General features: G+C 35.8%; 1 protein-coding gene across 6 annotated transcripts in view; it reads right to left on the bottom strand.

The window, feature by feature from the left end:
* CCDC88A (coiled-coil domain containing 88A) overlaps positions 1–19,106 on the bottom strand; it is a 128,186-nt gene that overhangs the window by 42,618 nt on the left and 66,462 nt on the right. For all 6 annotated transcript variants that reach the window (XM_047782053.1, XM_047782051.1, XM_047782052.1 and 3 more), the window contains exons 10-16: positions 18,091–18,249; positions 15,524–15,670; positions 14,341–14,485; positions 10,665–10,849; positions 6,272–6,409; positions 3,923–4,993; positions 2,329–2,456 (exon numbers count right to left, since the gene is read on the bottom strand). In XM_047782053.1, coding sequence (XP_047638009.1) covers positions 2,329–2,456; positions 3,923–4,993; positions 6,272–6,409; positions 10,665–10,849; positions 14,341–14,485; positions 15,524–15,670; positions 18,091–18,249 — 1,973 coding nt within the window. The remainder of the gene's footprint in view (positions 1–2,328; positions 2,457–3,922; positions 4,994–6,271; positions 6,410–10,664; positions 10,850–14,340; positions 14,486–15,523; positions 15,671–18,090; positions 18,250–19,106) is intronic.

The following is a 19,106-nucleotide window of genomic DNA, read 5'->3' as shown; positions in this document are numbered from 1 at the left end:
CTCTGTGCCTACAAATATGCGCCTGCCCCTTTCTGTCCCTTTTCTAATCTACCTTTATTTATTAATTTTAATTTTTTTTTTTTTTGCTTTTTGCGGCTGCACCAAATATGGATGTTCCCAGGCTAGGGGTCAAATCGGAGCTGCAGCGGTCAGACTGTGCCACAGCCACAGAGACTCTGGATCCGAGTCACATCTACAATCTACACCACTGCTCATGACAACGCTGGATCCCTGACCCACAAATCAAGGGCAGGGATCAAACCCACATCCTCATGGATACTAGTCAGATTCGTTTCCACTGAGCCACAATGGGAACTCCACTACTCTATCTTTAATACACTCATAATTCCTCAATACAATTTGCCTGGAATGCCCATTCCCCACTTCTACCTTGCAAATTTGTCATCCTTCAAAGTTGAGCTAAAACATTACCATTTACTTGATGCCTGATGGTCGGCAGATAAAAGTTTTAACTAATAAAAAGTTTAACATAGCTGAATTATATGAAGTAAAGTTTGGGAAGAGGTATCACAGTGTGACAGCCCCTTAAGAGCTGGGTTCAATAAATTTAAAATGCTCAGTTACAGTAGCTACGTGGTTTACTCCCCAACACCCCACCCCACCCCCAGCCTACCACCTTTCTTGCTCTACTTTTTAAATGACTCACACATGGCTACGTAAAAAATCTGTTGGAATAAAGCAGTGATGCACATTCAGTATCTATACTAAAATGCAGTCAACTAAATTGTCCCTTAACTATATGCTTAACTCAAAAAATTTTTCTCATGCAATACCTATATAGTGTATTAAGATTTCTTGAGCTGATTGCCAGAATAACAGCCTTAAATTGCTTCTATTTGTTATTACGGAACTTTTTTTTTTTTGTCTTTTTAGGGCCGCACCTGCAGCACATGGAGGTTCCCAAGCTAGGGGTCGAATCGGAGCTGTAGCCGCTGGCCCAAACCATGGCCAGAGCAATGCAGGATCCGAGCCGCATCTGCAGCTCACAGCAATGCTGGATCCTTAACCCACTGAGTGAGGCCGAGGATTGAACCGGCATCCTCATGGATACTAGCCAAGTTCATTAACCACTGAGCCACAACGGGAACTCCTAAAGAACTAACCTTTAGAAGTACCAACCTATCATATTAACTCTGAATGTTCTCAAAATAACATAAATGAATCCCACATAATCAGCATTAATTTTTACTATATACACGTATTACATAAGATATACTTACTAGAACAGAAATAAAAATTATATAATTATAAAATTCCAATGAATTAAAATTTAGAGTACAAAAAATGGTACTTCTTTTTTTTTCGGAAAGTTGAGAGTTAAGTTTTATTTGGGACAAAATTAGGACTTAAGCCTGGGAGACAGCGTCCCAGGCAGCCCTGAGAAACCACTCTCAAAAACAGTATTCTTGGAGTTCCCTTCACAGCTCAGTGGTTAACAAACCCAAGTAGGATCCATGATGATGCAGGTTCGATCCCTGGCCTCACTCAGTGGGTCAAGGATCTGATGTTGCCATGAGCTGTGGTGTAGGTAGCAGACGTGGCTCAGATCTGGCATTGCTGTGGATGTGGCTGTGGCTGACAGCTACAGCTCCAATTCGACTCCTAGCCTGGGAACCTCCTTATGCCAGGATGTGGCAAACAAACAAAACAGTAATCTTAACAGTATACAGTTCTATCATAGCTGGAATCATGTGGCCAACTAGATGCCAAACAGGAGACAACTTGAAAATCCAATTAACTTTAAGGCTAACATCCTCTTTAAGGCTAAAACTGAGCATTCTCAAATTCAAGTGTATGTAGGTTTTTATTTCATTTGTTAAGCCTTAGTTTTCCACATTATTTTTATACCTTAATTGTTTCTCAGTATATTTGCCTTTGTTTAGATTTCCTCCATTTCTCTTTAAGTTCATATTTTGGTACACAAAATAATTGAAAATTAAGGTATTTAAGTACATGATTCAAATAAAATTTAACTTGCTTAAACTGAATGTATACATCCTGAGACTGTTTTGTTTGCTGTTAATGTCTCATTCCACTTTCACAGGCAACTATAGCTTCAGATCTTCTGTTACCAGGGTGGGTGGCATTTTGTTTTTCTAGTATACAACATTATTTATATAATAACATTTTGGCATTTTTTATCTTTATTTGATTTGTAATTTTTTTCTTCTAGAACTTTCTCTAAGTGAAGAAAGCCAGAAACAGGGTGAATACAAAAATGTATCCTGTAGCTAGTACAAGGAAGAATCAGTGTTTGAGGGAAAAAAATTTTTTTTGCATTGTTTTTCAAAGGGACTTAATACTCACCTGTCATCAGTACTTTGCTCATCATGTAAGAGTCGCTCTTTATTTAACCCTATCTTCTCAAGCTCATGAGTTAATTTTTCAAGATCATTATTCATTTGTTGAGTCTTCAATTTTTCACTGACCAAATCCTTATTTTAAAAGTAATGCAAAATTCACGTAAGTGTTATGAACATAAACATCTAAGAAATTCAGCCAAGAGTCAAACTACCACTATCCAGGAATACATGTAATTTAATCCAGGAAAGATAGCAAAGCTGTTGCCCAACTTTTCCTTCATCAGTTAAAAAAAATCATTAAGCAAAATTATAACCTTAGTTTAAAGAGTACTGCTTTCCTTTTTTTATGTTGCTAATACTTCTTTTAAACTTTTTAGTGTTTAAAATGGGAATCTCATACTTATGAGTGCAGGAAGACAACATATCCATTAACTTTTAAATAATGAACTAGAACTTTAGTGCATATTTCTTCGTATGAATCTATGTTGGATACAACACCCTTCTCCCATCACAGGCACTCCTATCCCAGTGGAAGAGGCCTAAGATATTGATCTGCATAACTAGGGGGAATTCTCAGAGATTCAGGGAACAGGAAACTACTGTTGATATCGCTAAGACTATAGAGTTCCTGTGTGGTTCAGTAGGTTAGGGTTCTTGCTCTTGTGGGGGTTTCATCCTTGGCCCCAGAACTTCCACATGCTGCAGGTTCAGCAAAACAAAACACCCTACAATACATGGCATACCTATAAAACTGTAGAACAACAGAAGGAAAAAAAAAGAAAGGATAATAACTGGTCATTTCTCAATGCCTCTTTGGCAGAAAGGCAAATTCCCCGACATGAGCTTCTGCCAGAATACTAGCAAAAATATTTTGAAATTTAATTTAAAAATATACATAGTATAGCATAGGGATAGCAAAAAAGAGCCAAGCATGCTATCTTCTGAACTACACCAACCATTTATTGCCAATCTACTCCTATAAATTTAAGAATTCTTCTCTCCACACAGATCCAACCAACTACCAATTGTTCACTATTGACAGTTACCAGCTGTTCACTATTGACCTTTAAATTCAACTTGATTTACATTCTCTAGCTTAGAGGTCAAAATTCATAGAGCTTTGAAGTCTGAAAGATCTGGACTTGAATCCAGGAATCCAAATCTGTCATTGTGATCCTAAGTTACTTAGTGTTACCGAAACTCAGTTTTTTAATCTAATGGAAATAACACTTATAAAGGATTGGTTGTAAAAATCATTCAGTACTTGGCACACAGCTATGATTCAATAACTAGTAGCTATTATAGTCAGTAAGAGTTTTGATCCAATACTTTCATACTACTTTGAAATATAAGTACAAAATTATAATTTAATAAATAAGTCAGATACCACATGGGAACACATAGAACCTTATTACTACAATTTCTTAAAAAGTACAATTTACATTTACTTCTTAGTTTAACACTTAGAGACTGTTTCTAGCTTTAATTCCAAATTTCTACTTTGAACCATAAATGATGCAAATTATTGCAATGAAACTTAAAGAAGTCTTCTTAAAAATATTTTAAAAATTGTTTGAAATTTAAGTAACCATAGTTACCTCTCGTAATGTAACCAAAGTTTTTATATCAATAGTTGCTCTTTTCACAAGCTCCTTATTTTCTTTCTCTAATTCCTTTAGACGAATGCAGGATTCTTTATAAATACCAATCTCTTTGAAAAGGGCTTTGTTTTCTTTTTCTAAATTTCCAATTTTCACATTATTTTCTTCTAATGTGGTATCTTTTATTTCTGCTTGCTGTCGGAGTCTCTTATTTTCCTTCTCCAGTTGTTTCTTATCCTTTTCCAGCTGAGAAGTCTCTTGCTCTAACGATTTGTTTTCTTTTTCTAGCTGTTCAAGTCTTTTGCTAGATATTTTTAACTCTTCTAGGTTTTTTTGCAATGTTTGATTTTCCATCTCTAAATCTTGTAGTTCACTTTCCAGTTGCTGAATTTTTTTATTGCTGTTTTCTAGAGCTTTCTGTAGCCTTTGATTTTCTGTATCTAAACCCTGGTAGCTAACTTCCAGGCGTTCTGTTTTCTTGAAAGATGCTTTCATGAGCTCTAAACCTTTCTTAAGTTGTTCTTTTTCACTTTCTAATTCTTTATTTTCTAGTTGGAGCTGAGCCATTTTCATGCTTGCACACTTCAAAGATTCCACATTTCTTCGCAACTCTAAGTTTTCCTCATCAAGCTGGGAATTCTCTTTTTCTAGGGATTCTAACTGAAAAGTAAGGTTTTTAAAGCTATCCAATGTTTTTTTAAATTTCCTATTTTCCCTTTCTAGCTCTGAATTTTCTTGTTCTAAGGCCTCAACTTTTTCACAAGTAATTTTTAAATTGGTTATCTTTTTCTGTAACAATTCATTTTCCTTTTCAAGATGATGCAACTCATTTTCAAGTTCTTCTGCTCGTTCTCCTTTTTCTTTATAATGTTCCAATTCTTTTCTAATTTGTCTTTTTTCAAATTCAATCTTGCTTAGCTTGCTACTTGTTTCTTTGATAGATTCGTGCAGAATTTTATTTTCCTTTTCAATGTCTTTCACCCTTGCTTCAGCACTTATCTGAGAGCGCTGCCTTAAGGAGGACACAGTTTGATTCAGATGTTCATTTTCCTGTTCTAATATTTTAATCTAATTTAAAAGAAGAAAGGAGAAATTTTAAAACTTAATTGAACATCACCTAAATATTTAAAGACTCACAGTTTTCCCCCTCCAAAAACTAACTGGAAAATCAGACCATAAAAAGGTGTTAAAATTGTCTGTCTTAATTTTAATTCTGACAAACATTTACGGAGAGATCACTGCATGTATGTACAGCCAGGTCATTAAAGTTCATGTCCTTAGGGATTCCATAATATGATGGAATAGACAAGAGAGATGTGTTTAATATTAATCAAAATGATTTTCAGATCATTTGCGGCTACATGCTTCAAATTCAAATATGAGTACAGGTGAAACATACACACATCTTTTTATTATTTTTTAGCTTTATTGGAGTATAGTTGATTTATAATGTTGTGCTGTTTCCAGGTGTAGAGCACAGATATATTCTTGAAGATTTAAGTTTTTACTTTCACTCAATAAATTTCACAATGCATATACACAAGGAGGCCTCAGTAAATATTTGCTATATTATATGCATATATACACTGGTGTGTATTTGTGTGTATTCATTCCCCAAAAGAACTCTAATTTGGAAATATGAAGAGAACAAAATCCTTGGAACATTTTAAAACTAATCCATCCAATTTATAGTAAAGCTTCTCAAGGTTCAGTGTGTTAAACAATCCCCTGAGAACCTTGAAAAAAGTGGAGATTCATGCTTATTAGCTCTAGAATTTGTGTTCTGTAACTCTAGAAAGATCTGTAGTTTTATAGGTGGCCTCAGGAATATACCTAGATAATACAAAACCATTTTATACTTCTAAAGATTAGAAACTTTAAAATAGCCAGTTACTTAATCTATTCAGTTCTTAGTTTCCTCAAGCATAAAATGAGAACGACCAATAAACACTTGAAAGCAAATGTCAAAGTATCTAAGACAGTAGCTGCCACCATTTGTCCCTCTCTAGTGGGGTCAGAATATAGCTTCATTTTGTCCCAACTTCATTTGGGGACTTTAAAAATCTGCAGTCCTATTTGATTGACCTTTGAAAGCAATTCAAACATAGGTATTGCAAAATTTCTTCACCACATAATTATTTAACACACTGGCAATTTAAAAACTTTTAAGTTTTCCCTTCAATTTTACAAAAATGCATGGGATAGAAAATTAGGTATAACCAAGATCTAAAAAATTCTAAAAATATTTCCATTTAACATTATTATAAACATTTTGTTTGTACAAACTCTAAAATAACTTTTGTTAACAAAATTTAAAATATGTTGCTTAATAGGAAATTTACAAACCTGTCTCTCTGAATTTTCTCTCAGTGTTTCAATTGTTTTTTCAAGCTGAGCTTTCTCCTTCATTAGATCCTTGCTTAAATTCTGACAATTCTGAAGACTTTGCTTTTCTTGAATAATCTCATTTTCGAGAATTTCAACCTGGAGAAAACGAAATCACAAAATAATGTATCATTAAATATTCTGCAATAGTGGAAACGTAAAAATAAAAGCTAATCATTGAATAAAGAAAAAAATATAAGAGTTCCCATTGTGGCTCAGCGGAAATGAATCTGACTGGTATCTGTGAGGACACAGGTTCGATCCCTGGCCGTGCTCAGTGGGTTGAGGATCCGGGGTTGCCGTGAGCTGTGGTGTAGGTCGCAGACTCAGGTAGGATCTGGTGTTGTTGTGGCTCTGGTGCAGGCCAGCTGGTACAACTCTGATTTGACCCCTGGCCTGGGAACTTCCATTTGCCAAGGGTGCAGCCCTATAAAGACAAAAAGAAAAAGAAAAAAATAGTTTTAATACTCAAATGATGAACTTTAAGAATTTCATAAAAAATTCAAGTAGTATCTCAAGCTAATTTTAGCAGCTATGTAACGTGTACAGACATAACTTTCTTATCTTCTGGATCTTCGAGGGCAAATTTTTTTTTGTTTTTGGTCTTTTGTCTTTTGAGGGCCATACTGCAGCCCAATGTACATACCTTCATTAAAAAATACTTTATTGCTAAAAATTGCTAACCATCATCTAAGTCTTTAGCAAGTTGTGATCTTTTTATTGGTAGAGGGTCTTGCCTTGATATTGATGATTGCTGGCCAACCAGGGTGGTGGCTGTTGACAGCTGGGATGGTTATGGCAATTTCTTAAAATAAAACAATAAAGTATACCACATAGCTTGGCTACTCCTTTCATGAACAATTTCTCTGTAGCATGCAATGCTACTTGACAGCATTTACCAACAGCAGAACTTTTTTCAAAAATGGAGTCACTTCTCTTAAATCCTGCACTGCTTCATCAACTTCATATAATATTCTAAGTCCTTTGTTGTTATTTCGACCATCTTCACCAACAGGTTCTATCTCAAGAAACCATTTTCTTTGCTTATACATAAGAAGCAGTTCCTAATCCACTTAAGTTTTATCATGAGATTGCAGCAATTCAGTCATATATTCATGTTTCTTTTTTTTTTGTCTTTTGTTGTTGTTATTGTTGTTGTTGTTGCTATTTCTTGGGCCGCTCCCGCGGCATATGGAGGTTCCCAGGCTAGGGGTTGAATCGGAGCTGTAGCCACCGGCCTACGCCAGAGCCACAGCAACGCAGGATCCGAGCCGCGTCTGCAACCTACACCACAGCTCACGGCAACGCCGGATCGTTAACCCACTGAGCAAGGGCAGGGACCGAACCCTCAACCTCATGGTTCCTAGTCGGATTCGTTAACCACTGCGCCACGACGGGAACTCCCATGTTTCATTTCTAATTCTGATTCCCCTGCTATTTCTTTCACATCTGCAATCACTTACTCCAGTGAAGTCTTGAAACCCTTCTGTGAGGGTTACAACCAACTTCTTCCAAATTCCTATTAACATTGATATTTTTACCTCTTCCCATGAATAGTGAATATTGTTAATGACATCTAGAATGGTAAATTCTTTCCCAAAGATTTTCAAACAACTTTGCCTAGATCCATCAGAGGAATCACTTTCTATTGCAGCTACTGCCTTTCAAATGTAATTCTTCAATAAAAAGATCTAAAAATTGAAATGACTCCTTGATCCTTGGACTGTAGAATCACTGTTGTGTTAGAAGGCATGACAACAACCTGAATCACATCAGAAGTCTCCACCGGAGCTCTTGGGTGACCAGGTGCATTGTCAACAAGCAGTAAAATTTTGAAAGGAATTTTTGTTTCTGAGTAGTAGGTCTCAAAAGTGGGTGTAGAAGAGTCAGTAAGCCATACTGAAATGGTTGTGTTGTTATCCAGGCTTTGTTGTTCCACTGAGAGAGCACAGAGAGTAGATTCAGCAGAATTCTTAAGGGCTCTAGGATATTTGAGCACTGACTTCAAGTCACTGGCTACATTAGCCCTTAACAAGAGTCAGTCTACTATTTGGAGCTTTGAACCTAGGCAATGACTTAACCACTTTAGGTGTGGAAGTCCTAGATGGCATCTTCTTCCAACAGTGGGCTTTTTTTTTTTTTTTTTTGGCTACATTGAAAATCTATTTAGTGTAATCACTTTGATTAATTAGCTAGATGGTCTGGGTAACTAAATACAGCTTCTACATCAGCACTTGCTGCTTCATCTTGCACTTTTATGATACAAAGACAGTTTCCTTCACTAACCAACCTCTGCAAGGGTCAAACTTTTCTTCTGCAGCTTCCACCTCTCTGACTTTACAGACTAGAGAGAGGGCCTTACTCAGGATTAGATTTTGGATTAAGGGAATGTTGTGGCTGGTATGCCATCTATCCAGACCACTAAAACGTTCTCCATGTCAGCAATAATGCTCTTTCACTTTATCATTCACGTGTTCACTGAAGTAGCACTTTTAATTCCCTTCAAGAACTCTTCCTTTTCATGCACAGCTTGGCTAACTGGTATAAGAGGACTACCTTTTAGCCTATCTTGGCTTTCAACATGCCTACCTCACTAAGCTTAATCACTTCTAGCTTTTGATTTAAAGTGAGATACGTGTGACTCTTCCTTTCACTTGAGCACACAGAGGCTACTGCAGGGTTATTAAATGGCCTAATGTCAAAATTGTCATATCTCAGAGAACAGGGAGGTCCAAGGAGAGGGAGAGAGACTGGCAAAGTCAGAACACACACACATCATTTATCGATTAAGTTTGCTATCTTTTATGGATGCAGTTTGTGGCATCTCAAGACAATTATAATATTAACATCACAGATCACAACAAATTTAACAACAATGAAAGAGTTTCAAATACTGTGAGAATTACCAAAATGTGACAGAGACATGAAGTAATATGTAAATGCTGTTGGAAAACATGCTGACAGACTTGTTTGAAGCAGGGTTGCCTCAAACATTCGAGTTGTAAAAGCACAACTTTGCAAAGTATAATAAAATAAAATGCAGTATCAAAATTCCAGGAGTTCCTATTGTGACTCAGTGGGTTAAGAATCCAACTAGTATTCATAAGGATATGGGTTCGACCCCTGGCCTTGCTCAGTGGAATAAAAGATCTGGCACTGCCACAAACTGTGGCCTAGATCACAGATGTGGCGCAGATCTGGCATTGCTGAGGCTGTGGCGAAGGTTGGCAGCTGCAGCTCAGATTTGACCCCTAGCCTGGGAACTTCCATATGCTGCAGGTATGGCCCTAAAAAGAGAAAAAAAATTCCAGAACTTGGCCTTCACTGTTGCGTGCCTGGCAAATGTGCTCAGTGAGTGTCTTATATGTACTAGGGATGAATAAATAGCCTCTGAATGAAAAATAAGTAAATAAATGATTAAAACAATAATATAAGGTATACTTGTATTTGTGTTCAAAGTCTAATTAAAATCCAGGTTTCATGCCTGAATTGCAGGCTCTAAAATCCATTTCCCACTAAAGGGAACAAGGGCTTTTTGGAGAAATGGCTGTTTCCAGGTCTTTGTCAGGTTCTTTAAGAGGAACCTAGAATACCTTGTCATGGTAGAAAGCAAGGAAGCTGTCCAGAAGTGCTAAGGTCATGTAAGGAATCAGGAAGCAGCTTAAAGAGTTGGGAGAGCAAGAAAAAAATAAATACAGTGCATTGAAATACCTCAAATATTTTTAAATCCATGAATTCACAATGATACTAAAACAACCAACAAGCTCATTCATTAGTTATCTCAGAAGGATATGAGAGAACCAATTCATTACTAGGAAAATGGTAAATCAAAGTGAAGAATCAAACATTCATCCTACTTTACCCTTATAAGCTGTTCCTTGGAGTAACCCATGACTGTTTTTTTGTTTTGTTTTTTTTTTAATGACTGAATGATTCACATTCAAACAAAATATTTTAAAAAGTCATAAGAGATTTGGAAAAATTTATGCTGTCCGAAAACTATCATGTTTAAAGTGTGATAATGTCATTTCTCTTTTCTTCAATTCCTTACTTTTTAGAGATTTATACTGGCATATTTATTGGTGAAATAGTACTATGTCTAGGATTTACTTCAAAATCAAAGTGGTTGTAGGGAGAGTAGGCAAGAGCAGAAATAACACTGGCTTTAAGTTAATAATCATTGAAGTTCAATGAGTCTAAGGGCTCATTCTTTATATAAGTGTGACATTTTATGCAATAAGTTAAATAATATTGAGGACATATTAAAAACTGGAAAATAAATGTTCTACCTCAGTGCTATTATTTATATTTTACATATATTTTTATACTACATTAAACATTAATTTTTATTTACCTTTTTACTTAGTCTCTGATTTTCTTTTTCAATTTTCAGGATTTTGGAAGTGTTCCCCTCCGCAGAATCCATAGTACTCCGAAGCTCTTCTACAGTTTTTGTCAAACTCTGATTTTCCATCTCCAACTTCAATAACCTGCTTGATGTCAATTCATTTACCTCATGGCCCAAGGATTTTTGTGGTGCTATATAATATTGAAAAAAAATGTCACTGGTAAAACTATGTTTACTCTTCACTATCTAAAATACTTTGTGTAAACACACTAAATCATCTGGTTCTTAACTTTATAAAAAAATTATAATTATGCAAGATAGACACAATAAACACAGATAAAATGGAGGTAAATGTTGAAGTTCTAATGCATTCATAAGCATGCCAGTGGAAAAAAAGGTACAAAATTTAGACTGAAGCAATCGGACTTTCAATTCTAGCTCCATGAGAAATTTACTAATTAACAAAGCCCAAGCCACTTTAATCTCAATGCATCTTCAGTTACTTGGAAAAAATTACCCTGTGTATCTCATACAGTCATTATGTGACTCAAATAAGAAGTATAAAGAATATCCTATGTCAAACTTTCTAAGATAAAGGAAGACATCTTGAGGGAAAAGAAACCCTAACCTGATTCTGAGAAAGGCAAGACAAGTACACTGGCCACACCAAAAAAGTCTTTCTCTAAGAATCTCTGCTAAGCTTAAATGAAAAGAGCAACATGGAGTCCCTTGCCAATGGAAATCATCTTTCTAAGCCACTTTCAGCATTACATTACATTTTTTAAAATAAGAAAACCATCAGTTTCAGTTTCTATAAATGATATTCTGCAGTAAGCCAAAAATGATTATTCTGTAATAATCTTGTAACGGACTCATTAAATATTTTGATGACATAAATATATTGGGATTTACAAATGAAATATGACACCTAGAATTTATTTTGAAATCCTAGGATTTAGGAAGGGAAATAAACAAAAGTACAGGAAGGCAGTTCTAGGTTTCTCTACTACGTATGTTTGAAATTCTCCATCATATCAAGCAAACACACACACACATGTAGCCCGACAAGGCATGCATTCTTTTCCAAATTAGTAGAGTAAAATACCTCCTAGATTTTAAGAAAGCCTCAATTCTATTTCAAGCTTTTGTTCTAGTTAGTACACCTTTTATTAAAATATGCAGTTATTTAAAATCCCATTAGTTGTCCAAGTCTTTTTTTTTTTTTTTTTTTGCTTTTTAGGGCTGCACCCAGGGCATACAGAAGTTCCCAGGGCAGGGTCGAATCAGTGCTATAGCTGCCGGCCTACACCACAGCTACAGCCACAGCCACGCCAGATCCTTGACCCACTAAGTGAGGCCAGGGATCAAACCCACATCCTCATGGATCCTAGTTGGGTTCATTAACCACTGAGCCATGACAGGAACTCCAGTTGTCCAAGTCTTCTTTAGTAAAATTCTAATTCATGAATTTCAATTAAACAAGATTAGGCTACAACACAAGATGCACCTTAATAAAACTTAAAATGGTATGTGCTTTGAAGAAGATTTAGGTTAGACTACAAAGAATTTAAAAGAATGCTTATAACACATTTTTAGCATGGGAGAATGTCTATGTTATATATTTTTAGGTGAAAAAAAGGAACTTTAATTGTATATAAACACTGATGTGATGATATCTAAAATACCTATGTATGTGCAAAAAAATTCTAGAGGCAAATTTTGTGAAATGTAAAAGTGAGGTAAGAAATTACTAGTGACTTTTTCTTCTTTATATTTTGCTACATTTTTCAAATTTTCTACTAAGTCCCTTGTATAGTTAAAAACAACCAAAACTACACCACACTAAAATGAATATTTTGGGGAGTTCCCATTGTAGCACAGTGGGTTAAGAATCTGACTACAGAGGCTTGGGTTGCTGCAGAAGCATGGGTTCATTTCCTGGCCTAGCACAGTGGATTAAAGAATCTGGCATTACTACATCTGCTGTGTAGGTTGCAGCTGCAGCTCAGATAAAATTCCTGGCCTGGGAACTTCCATATGCCACATGTGTGGCCTAAATAAATAAATAAATAATATTCTGTCCTATGACCCCAGAAAACAACTGTGATATAATGATGATAGTAATAAAAATAAAAACACTCAAATGCTTACGATCCACCAGGCACTGTTCTAAGGGGCTTCATTAACAAATTAAATCCTCACAACAACCCTTTAAGATAGTAAGAACTATTACTGTCCTAACTTAAAAGATGAGAAAAATTTTTTTTCTTTCTTTCTTTCTTTTTTTTTCTTTTTTTTTGGTCTTTTGAGGGCCACACCCACAGCACATGGAGGTTCCCAGCTAGGGGTCGAATCAGAGCTGTAGCCGCCAGCCTACACCACTGCCACAGCAACACAGGATCTGAATGGCAACTACAACCTATACCACAGCTCACAGCAATGCTGCATCCTTAACCCACTGAGCGAGGCCAGGGATGGAACACGTAACCTCATGCTTCCTAGTTGGATTCGTTTCTGCTAAGCCACGACAGAAACTCCTAATTTTAACAACTTTAGTAGTAGAAAACATTTATGTCTACACTGTTTTCTTTCTAACTCAATTCACATGGAATACAATAAAAAAGTTCCACAAAAATTTGAAGGAACACATCTCAGCAAGTTCACTGGCTGAATATCACCACTTTCTACGAAGTCAATTTACATGGGATCCCAAAATTTGGAATTAGATTTTCAAATGTAAAATTAGAAAAAGCCTAATAGTAATAAATATGATGAGTCGTCTGTAGAAGTAATTATTCTTTAAGCACCAAGACTATAACTTAAGACTTTATGTCTACTTCACCACCATGTCCTCAGGGCGTAGTATAGTATTTTACACGTGAAAGGTGCTTAATAAATATGTGCTGCTGGAAGAAAAACAGGCATAATAAACTAGATACTAGGTAATTGAGAAATTAGGGAAGCACTCTAATTCAAATAAATGTGACTTAGGTAGAGTTTCAATAAAGTACATAATTTCAATAAAGTATATAAGCATTAGCAAACTCAAAGCTTTAACACAAAAAGCCACTTTGTATGTGTGTGCTCAGCTTTAATAAAGAGGACAAGTTAATGTGGAGCCTTAGGGAAAAATAGCCAAAAGTTAAAGAGCCGAAAATTAAAAATCTATCTGTGGTCTTTCATTGTATCCAGGGTATAAACAGGCTAGAGCAATTGGTAGGTAAAAACCTAAAATGGAGATTACATATATTGATGAAAGTAGCCATAAAAATCCTTAACTTGCTTTACTTTGGCTACATATTCACCAAAGAATATTCCCACTACATTCTGACCTCCTATTTAGTTTTGCCTATAGTCAAAAAACACGCTGACCAGCTAATAGGACTTTTCTGTTCTATTTGTAGATAGCTTTATCTCTGAAAATAAACTAATAAACAGATATCCCAGCTTCTTGTGATATTAACATGAAATAAGGCCTCAACATCTGATCAAACCTGTTACCCACTCAAAGTCGAGTTGTAAGACATGAAAAGATGTCTTACAGTAAAGGGGAGAGTAACATATTATCCTGTGAAATCCTACCTAGGGAGATAGCTGGCCTTCTGAGACATTTCAAGCCAAAATGTAAACATAAATACAATTTGTTCATTCATCCAGTTAAATAAAACAATATTGGAAATACCTTCAGAAAGTTCACTAGTTCTGGATATTTGTTCCAGCTCCCAACCAAGATGTAATGATTCATCCATACTTTGTTTCTGTGCCATTTCCAAAGTCATATTTTCTTCCATTAATTCTTCAATCTTTTTTCTATCCATATCACGTTCCTTTTATATTTGCAAGGAGTAGGAAGAGAAAAGAAAACTAAGAAACAGTACAATTTCAAGCTAATATTTTACTACTTATAACTTTCATTTATCAGAAACTGAATGATATATAAATTTTGAGAGCCTTAAAATTTTCACAATTGAAAGACAATAATTATGACTGTTGGTCATTAAATTGATCAGGTGTCTGATATCCTATTAAAGTGATCTCTGGGGACACTGAAAACTTCATAGTCATTATTTCAGTGACATAACAAACAATTTCTAACCCAATGGTAAATTTTAGCAAATAGCTGTACTTTTGTATTTTAAAGGGATGTTTAAACAATAGCTGAAGATTTTCTGAAAAGTAGAAGTCAAAATTTAAAATATAATACCATTCTGTAACAAAAGCAGAAGTTTCTACTACTCCTGAATTTATATAAATTGGAGGTATCTAGGAGTTTCCGCTGTGGCTCAACGGTAACAAACCCGACTAGACTAGCATCTATGAGGATGAGGGCTCAATTCCTGGCCTTGCTCAGTGGGTTAAGGATTCAGCATTGCCATGAGCTGTGGTGTAGGCTGCAGACATGGCTCAGATCCCCTGCTGCTGTGGCTGTGGTGGAGGCTGGAAGCTGGTGCTCCAACTGGACCCCTAGCCTGGGAACTTTCATATGCCTCAGGAGCGGTCCCTAAAAAAAAAAAAAAAAAAAAAATTGGAAGCATCTAAATTATGTATCTATCTCTTCTCTATTAAGGTCTTAAGGATAGGGAGTTCCCATTGTGGCTCAGTGGTTAACAAAGCCGACTAGGAACCATGAGGTTGCGGGTTCGATCCCTGGCCTCACTCAGTGGGTTAAGGATCCGATGTTGCCGTGAGCTGTGGTGTAGGTTGCAGAAGTGGCTTGGATCCTGCTTTGCTATGGCTCTGGCATAGGCCAGCAGCTACAGCTCCATTGGACAACTAAAGGGAATTCAGGGTCAACTAAAGGGAATTCAGATGAATCTTAGAATTTTTACTTAGATCATGTAATTGATCTATCTTACAATACTTACCATTTCCATATCATGAAGTTTAGCCTTCAGCTGTAAATTCTCTTTTTCTAATTCATGTAACTTATCAGAACGGGCTCGAGTTCCTTCTAGTTGGTCTTCCAACATGGTTTTTGTTTCTAACAAAACTTGATTGTCTTCTTTTAATTCCTATAAACATTTCAAGTCAGCTTTATTTATCTCAAATAGGTTAACTTTAAAGCTTGAAACAAAAATTCTTTATTGTAAACTAAGACATTAAGCTGTCTTTATCAACAGTGTTATGCAAGAATAAAGCTACTGAGTAATAGAAATATAGCTGGTTTTATTTTATTTCCCAGAACTTAAGTTACTATGTAAACAAAATAATTACTACTTATATTAGGATAAGTAATACCACCAAAATAACACATGAAATTGCTGGGGTATACTTAAATTCCTTAGTTAGAAGGATAAGGAACTAAGTATAAGCAGTCTTCCAGATAGTAGAGACACCAAGCTCCTCAGAATCAGGGCTAAATTTATTTACTGAAATCAATTTAAAGATTTCTCTCTACTCAAAAATGACGAGTTTGGGGTTTTTAAGTCAAATACCAAGACTGGAACCAAGACTCAAGTAAATCATAAACCAAGGCTTTATCAATAAATATTTTACATAAACACCTTAATATGCCTACATATGTTTTGAAGACATGTTCACAAATCCTTATCTTTGCACTCTATTGGTTTTAATTTCTGGTAACATTCAGGCTAAGTTCTAAATTTCTCTTATTTCACCTCTTTATTTTGCATACTCCTTCCTTCTTATCCCCAATACTTAAACTGACCAAAATCTCCTGTTTACAATGAAGAAATTAACTGAGAAAGGAAAAAAGAATGCAAGAAGCAAGGATTTTCAAATTCTTGCTGTAAATCTTGACTTAACACAGAACTGCAATCATTGAGAAAAATTGTTTTTTTTTCTAATTTGTTCATATAAATATACATATATGTTTGTGTGTGTGTAAAAAGAGAGACAGACTCAGGGGGAGGGAGAGGTAGGTGGGAGAGGGAGAGAGAGAATTACTGATTTTTTTTTTTCTCTTTTTGCCATTTCTTGGGCCGCTCCTGCGGCATATGGAGGTTCCCAGGCTAGGGGTCGAATCGGAGCTGAAGCCACCGGCCTACGCCAGAGCCACAGCAACGCAGTATCCGAGCCGCATCTGCAACCTACACCACAGCTCACGGCAACACCAGATCCAAGCCGTGTCTGTGACCTACACCACAGCTCATGGCAATGCCGGATCCTTGACCCACTGAGCAAGGGTAGGGACTGAACCCGCAAGCTCATGGTTCCTAGTCGGATTCGTTAACCACTGCGCCATGACGGGAACTCCAGAAATACTGATTTTTTGCTTTCATTGATCCTAATTTAGTATTTTGAGTTGAGCAGCAATCAGAAATTATGTTTTGTGTCCACTTCTAGGAACAAATTTGAAATTAGTAGAGACTATGAGGGAAAGACTTCAAAACTCTTCCCTACCTATGATGCTAAACAAAAGAATCAAAGAAGAGCTCCAAAGAATTTAATAAAATGAATGTCAAAAAAATCCCTTTTTATAAATCTAAACAGGCTGATCTATCATAAAATAAACACCTGATTTTATTTACAGTTTGCTCAATGTTTCAAGAGTTCTTTACATTTATTAATGTGCATTTTAGATGCATTGTAAAAAATCCCAACACTTTTTTTCCTGATATCTTATTTTGTTTTAGAAAATGTTCAGTATGAGAGTTCCCATTGTGGTTCATCAGTAGTGAAACTGACTACTATCCCTAAGGATGCAGGTTTGATCCCTGGCCTACTAAGTGGGTTAAGAATTCAGCGTTGCCATCAGCCTGTGGCGTAGGTTGCAGATGTGGCTCAGATCTCAAATTGTTGTGGCTGTGGTGTAGGCCCACAGCTGCAGTCCAATTTGACCCCTAGTCTGGGAACTTCCAAACGCTGTGGGTATGGCCCTAAAAAGACATACACACACACACACAAAATACATATATATAAAATAAAAAATGTTTGGTGTGACTCACAGAATTGATTTTATGACCTACTAAAAGGGTCACACTCATGATATGAAAAAAACACTGATAGAGACATTTTTCCTCGTTGTGTTGGTAGTGAGACTATGTCTGCTTGATGATCAAAGAAACTAGCTGATCTGCTAAAGTGCTGACTGATACAGGAACTTTCTTGAAGTGAGGAATATATCTCAGATTTTTATTCCTAATACTTTATGACGGGAAGGATTTTTAAGATGCTAGTTATGGTCGCATCTAGTGAGGATCCAATGAGGTTTTCCATGACTAGATCAATCATAAAGTTGGAGCTGGTGATAGATTTTCAGAACTTTCCTGGACTGCATCCTTGATCTTTAGCCCAGCACCAGGAAACCTTGTGCTCTGCCCGCACACCGGCAGTCCACCTTGCCCTCGCCATCCCCTACACATCACTTCCAGCCTCACCTCAGCACCCATAGTAATCCCACTTCCAACCAGTAAAAAATCATCACATTTTTAAAGAAAAAAATTATGAATGGTTTAAGTTATACACATACCTCAACTCTTGCCTTATAAAATTCAATATCATGTAGCCTCTCTTTATATCTGCTGACTTCACTTTCAAGCTTATCAACTCTGATTGCCTTCTCCCGAAGTGCATCTAATTCATCTCGGTACATTCTTGCAGAACGAGCATCCGAAAGCAAATTCATGTTCTAAATATAGATAAATATTAATTTTAAAATATTATTTTCTATTTTCAAATTTGTAATCCTTGGGTTGCACAAGTTGATGAATTTTTTTAAAAAAAATCAATGATTTGTGTACTTTAAAAGTGTGAATTTTTGTGGACGAGGTGGCCAAGTGGTTAAGACAATGGACTGCTATAAGTGTGAATTTAATGGTATATAAATTACACCTCAATTGTTTTTTTTAAAAATGGGGAGATGCAAAGCTGCCTTTTTTTCACAAGAATAAGAAGTATTTTAAAGTATATGATTCTATATAAATACGCAAACATGCTTATATTAAAATTTTTATATAATGTTGAATGTAAAGAATATTAGGGATATTTTAAAATAAGCAAACTTCTCCTTAATATAATCATTTGCAATTAAGGTGAAAGGTTAAATTTAAAATATGGGATATTAAAAATATAGAAGAGGTAGACTATTTCAAAAGTTGATCACCAGTCACTTTAGAGAAATAATGTTTCTATCCAGATATGTTACAAAGATCCTGGCTGAGTTTTTTAATATTTCCATGTGAAAGATTAGTTGCATATGATTAGCATATATCTTAAACCATTTGAAATAAATATTAAAATTCAATCTTTAAAAAGCCCTGTTGGAATCATTTGAACAGCACTAATAAAATGTGACTCAGAAATATCTGTGGGTCCCTGAAACCCTTCCAGAGAGTTCATGAGGTCAAAAGTATTTGCATAATAATATGACAACACTACTTGCTGCTTTCACTCTCATTCTCTCATGAGGGCCCAGCAGTTTTCTGGAGGCCGCATAAATGGCATGTGATATCTTAACAGACTGAATGCATAAATGGTTATGAGACT

The sequence above is a fragment of the Phacochoerus africanus genome, chromosome 5, assembly GCF_016906955.1.
Source record: "Phacochoerus africanus isolate WHEZ1 chromosome 5, ROS_Pafr_v1, whole genome shotgun sequence".
Lineage (NCBI taxonomy): Eukaryota > Metazoa > Chordata > Mammalia > Artiodactyla > Suidae > Phacochoerus > Phacochoerus africanus.
The sequence above is the reverse complement of the archived record's forward strand: the minus strand, read 5'-3'. Positions and strand labels throughout refer to the sequence as shown.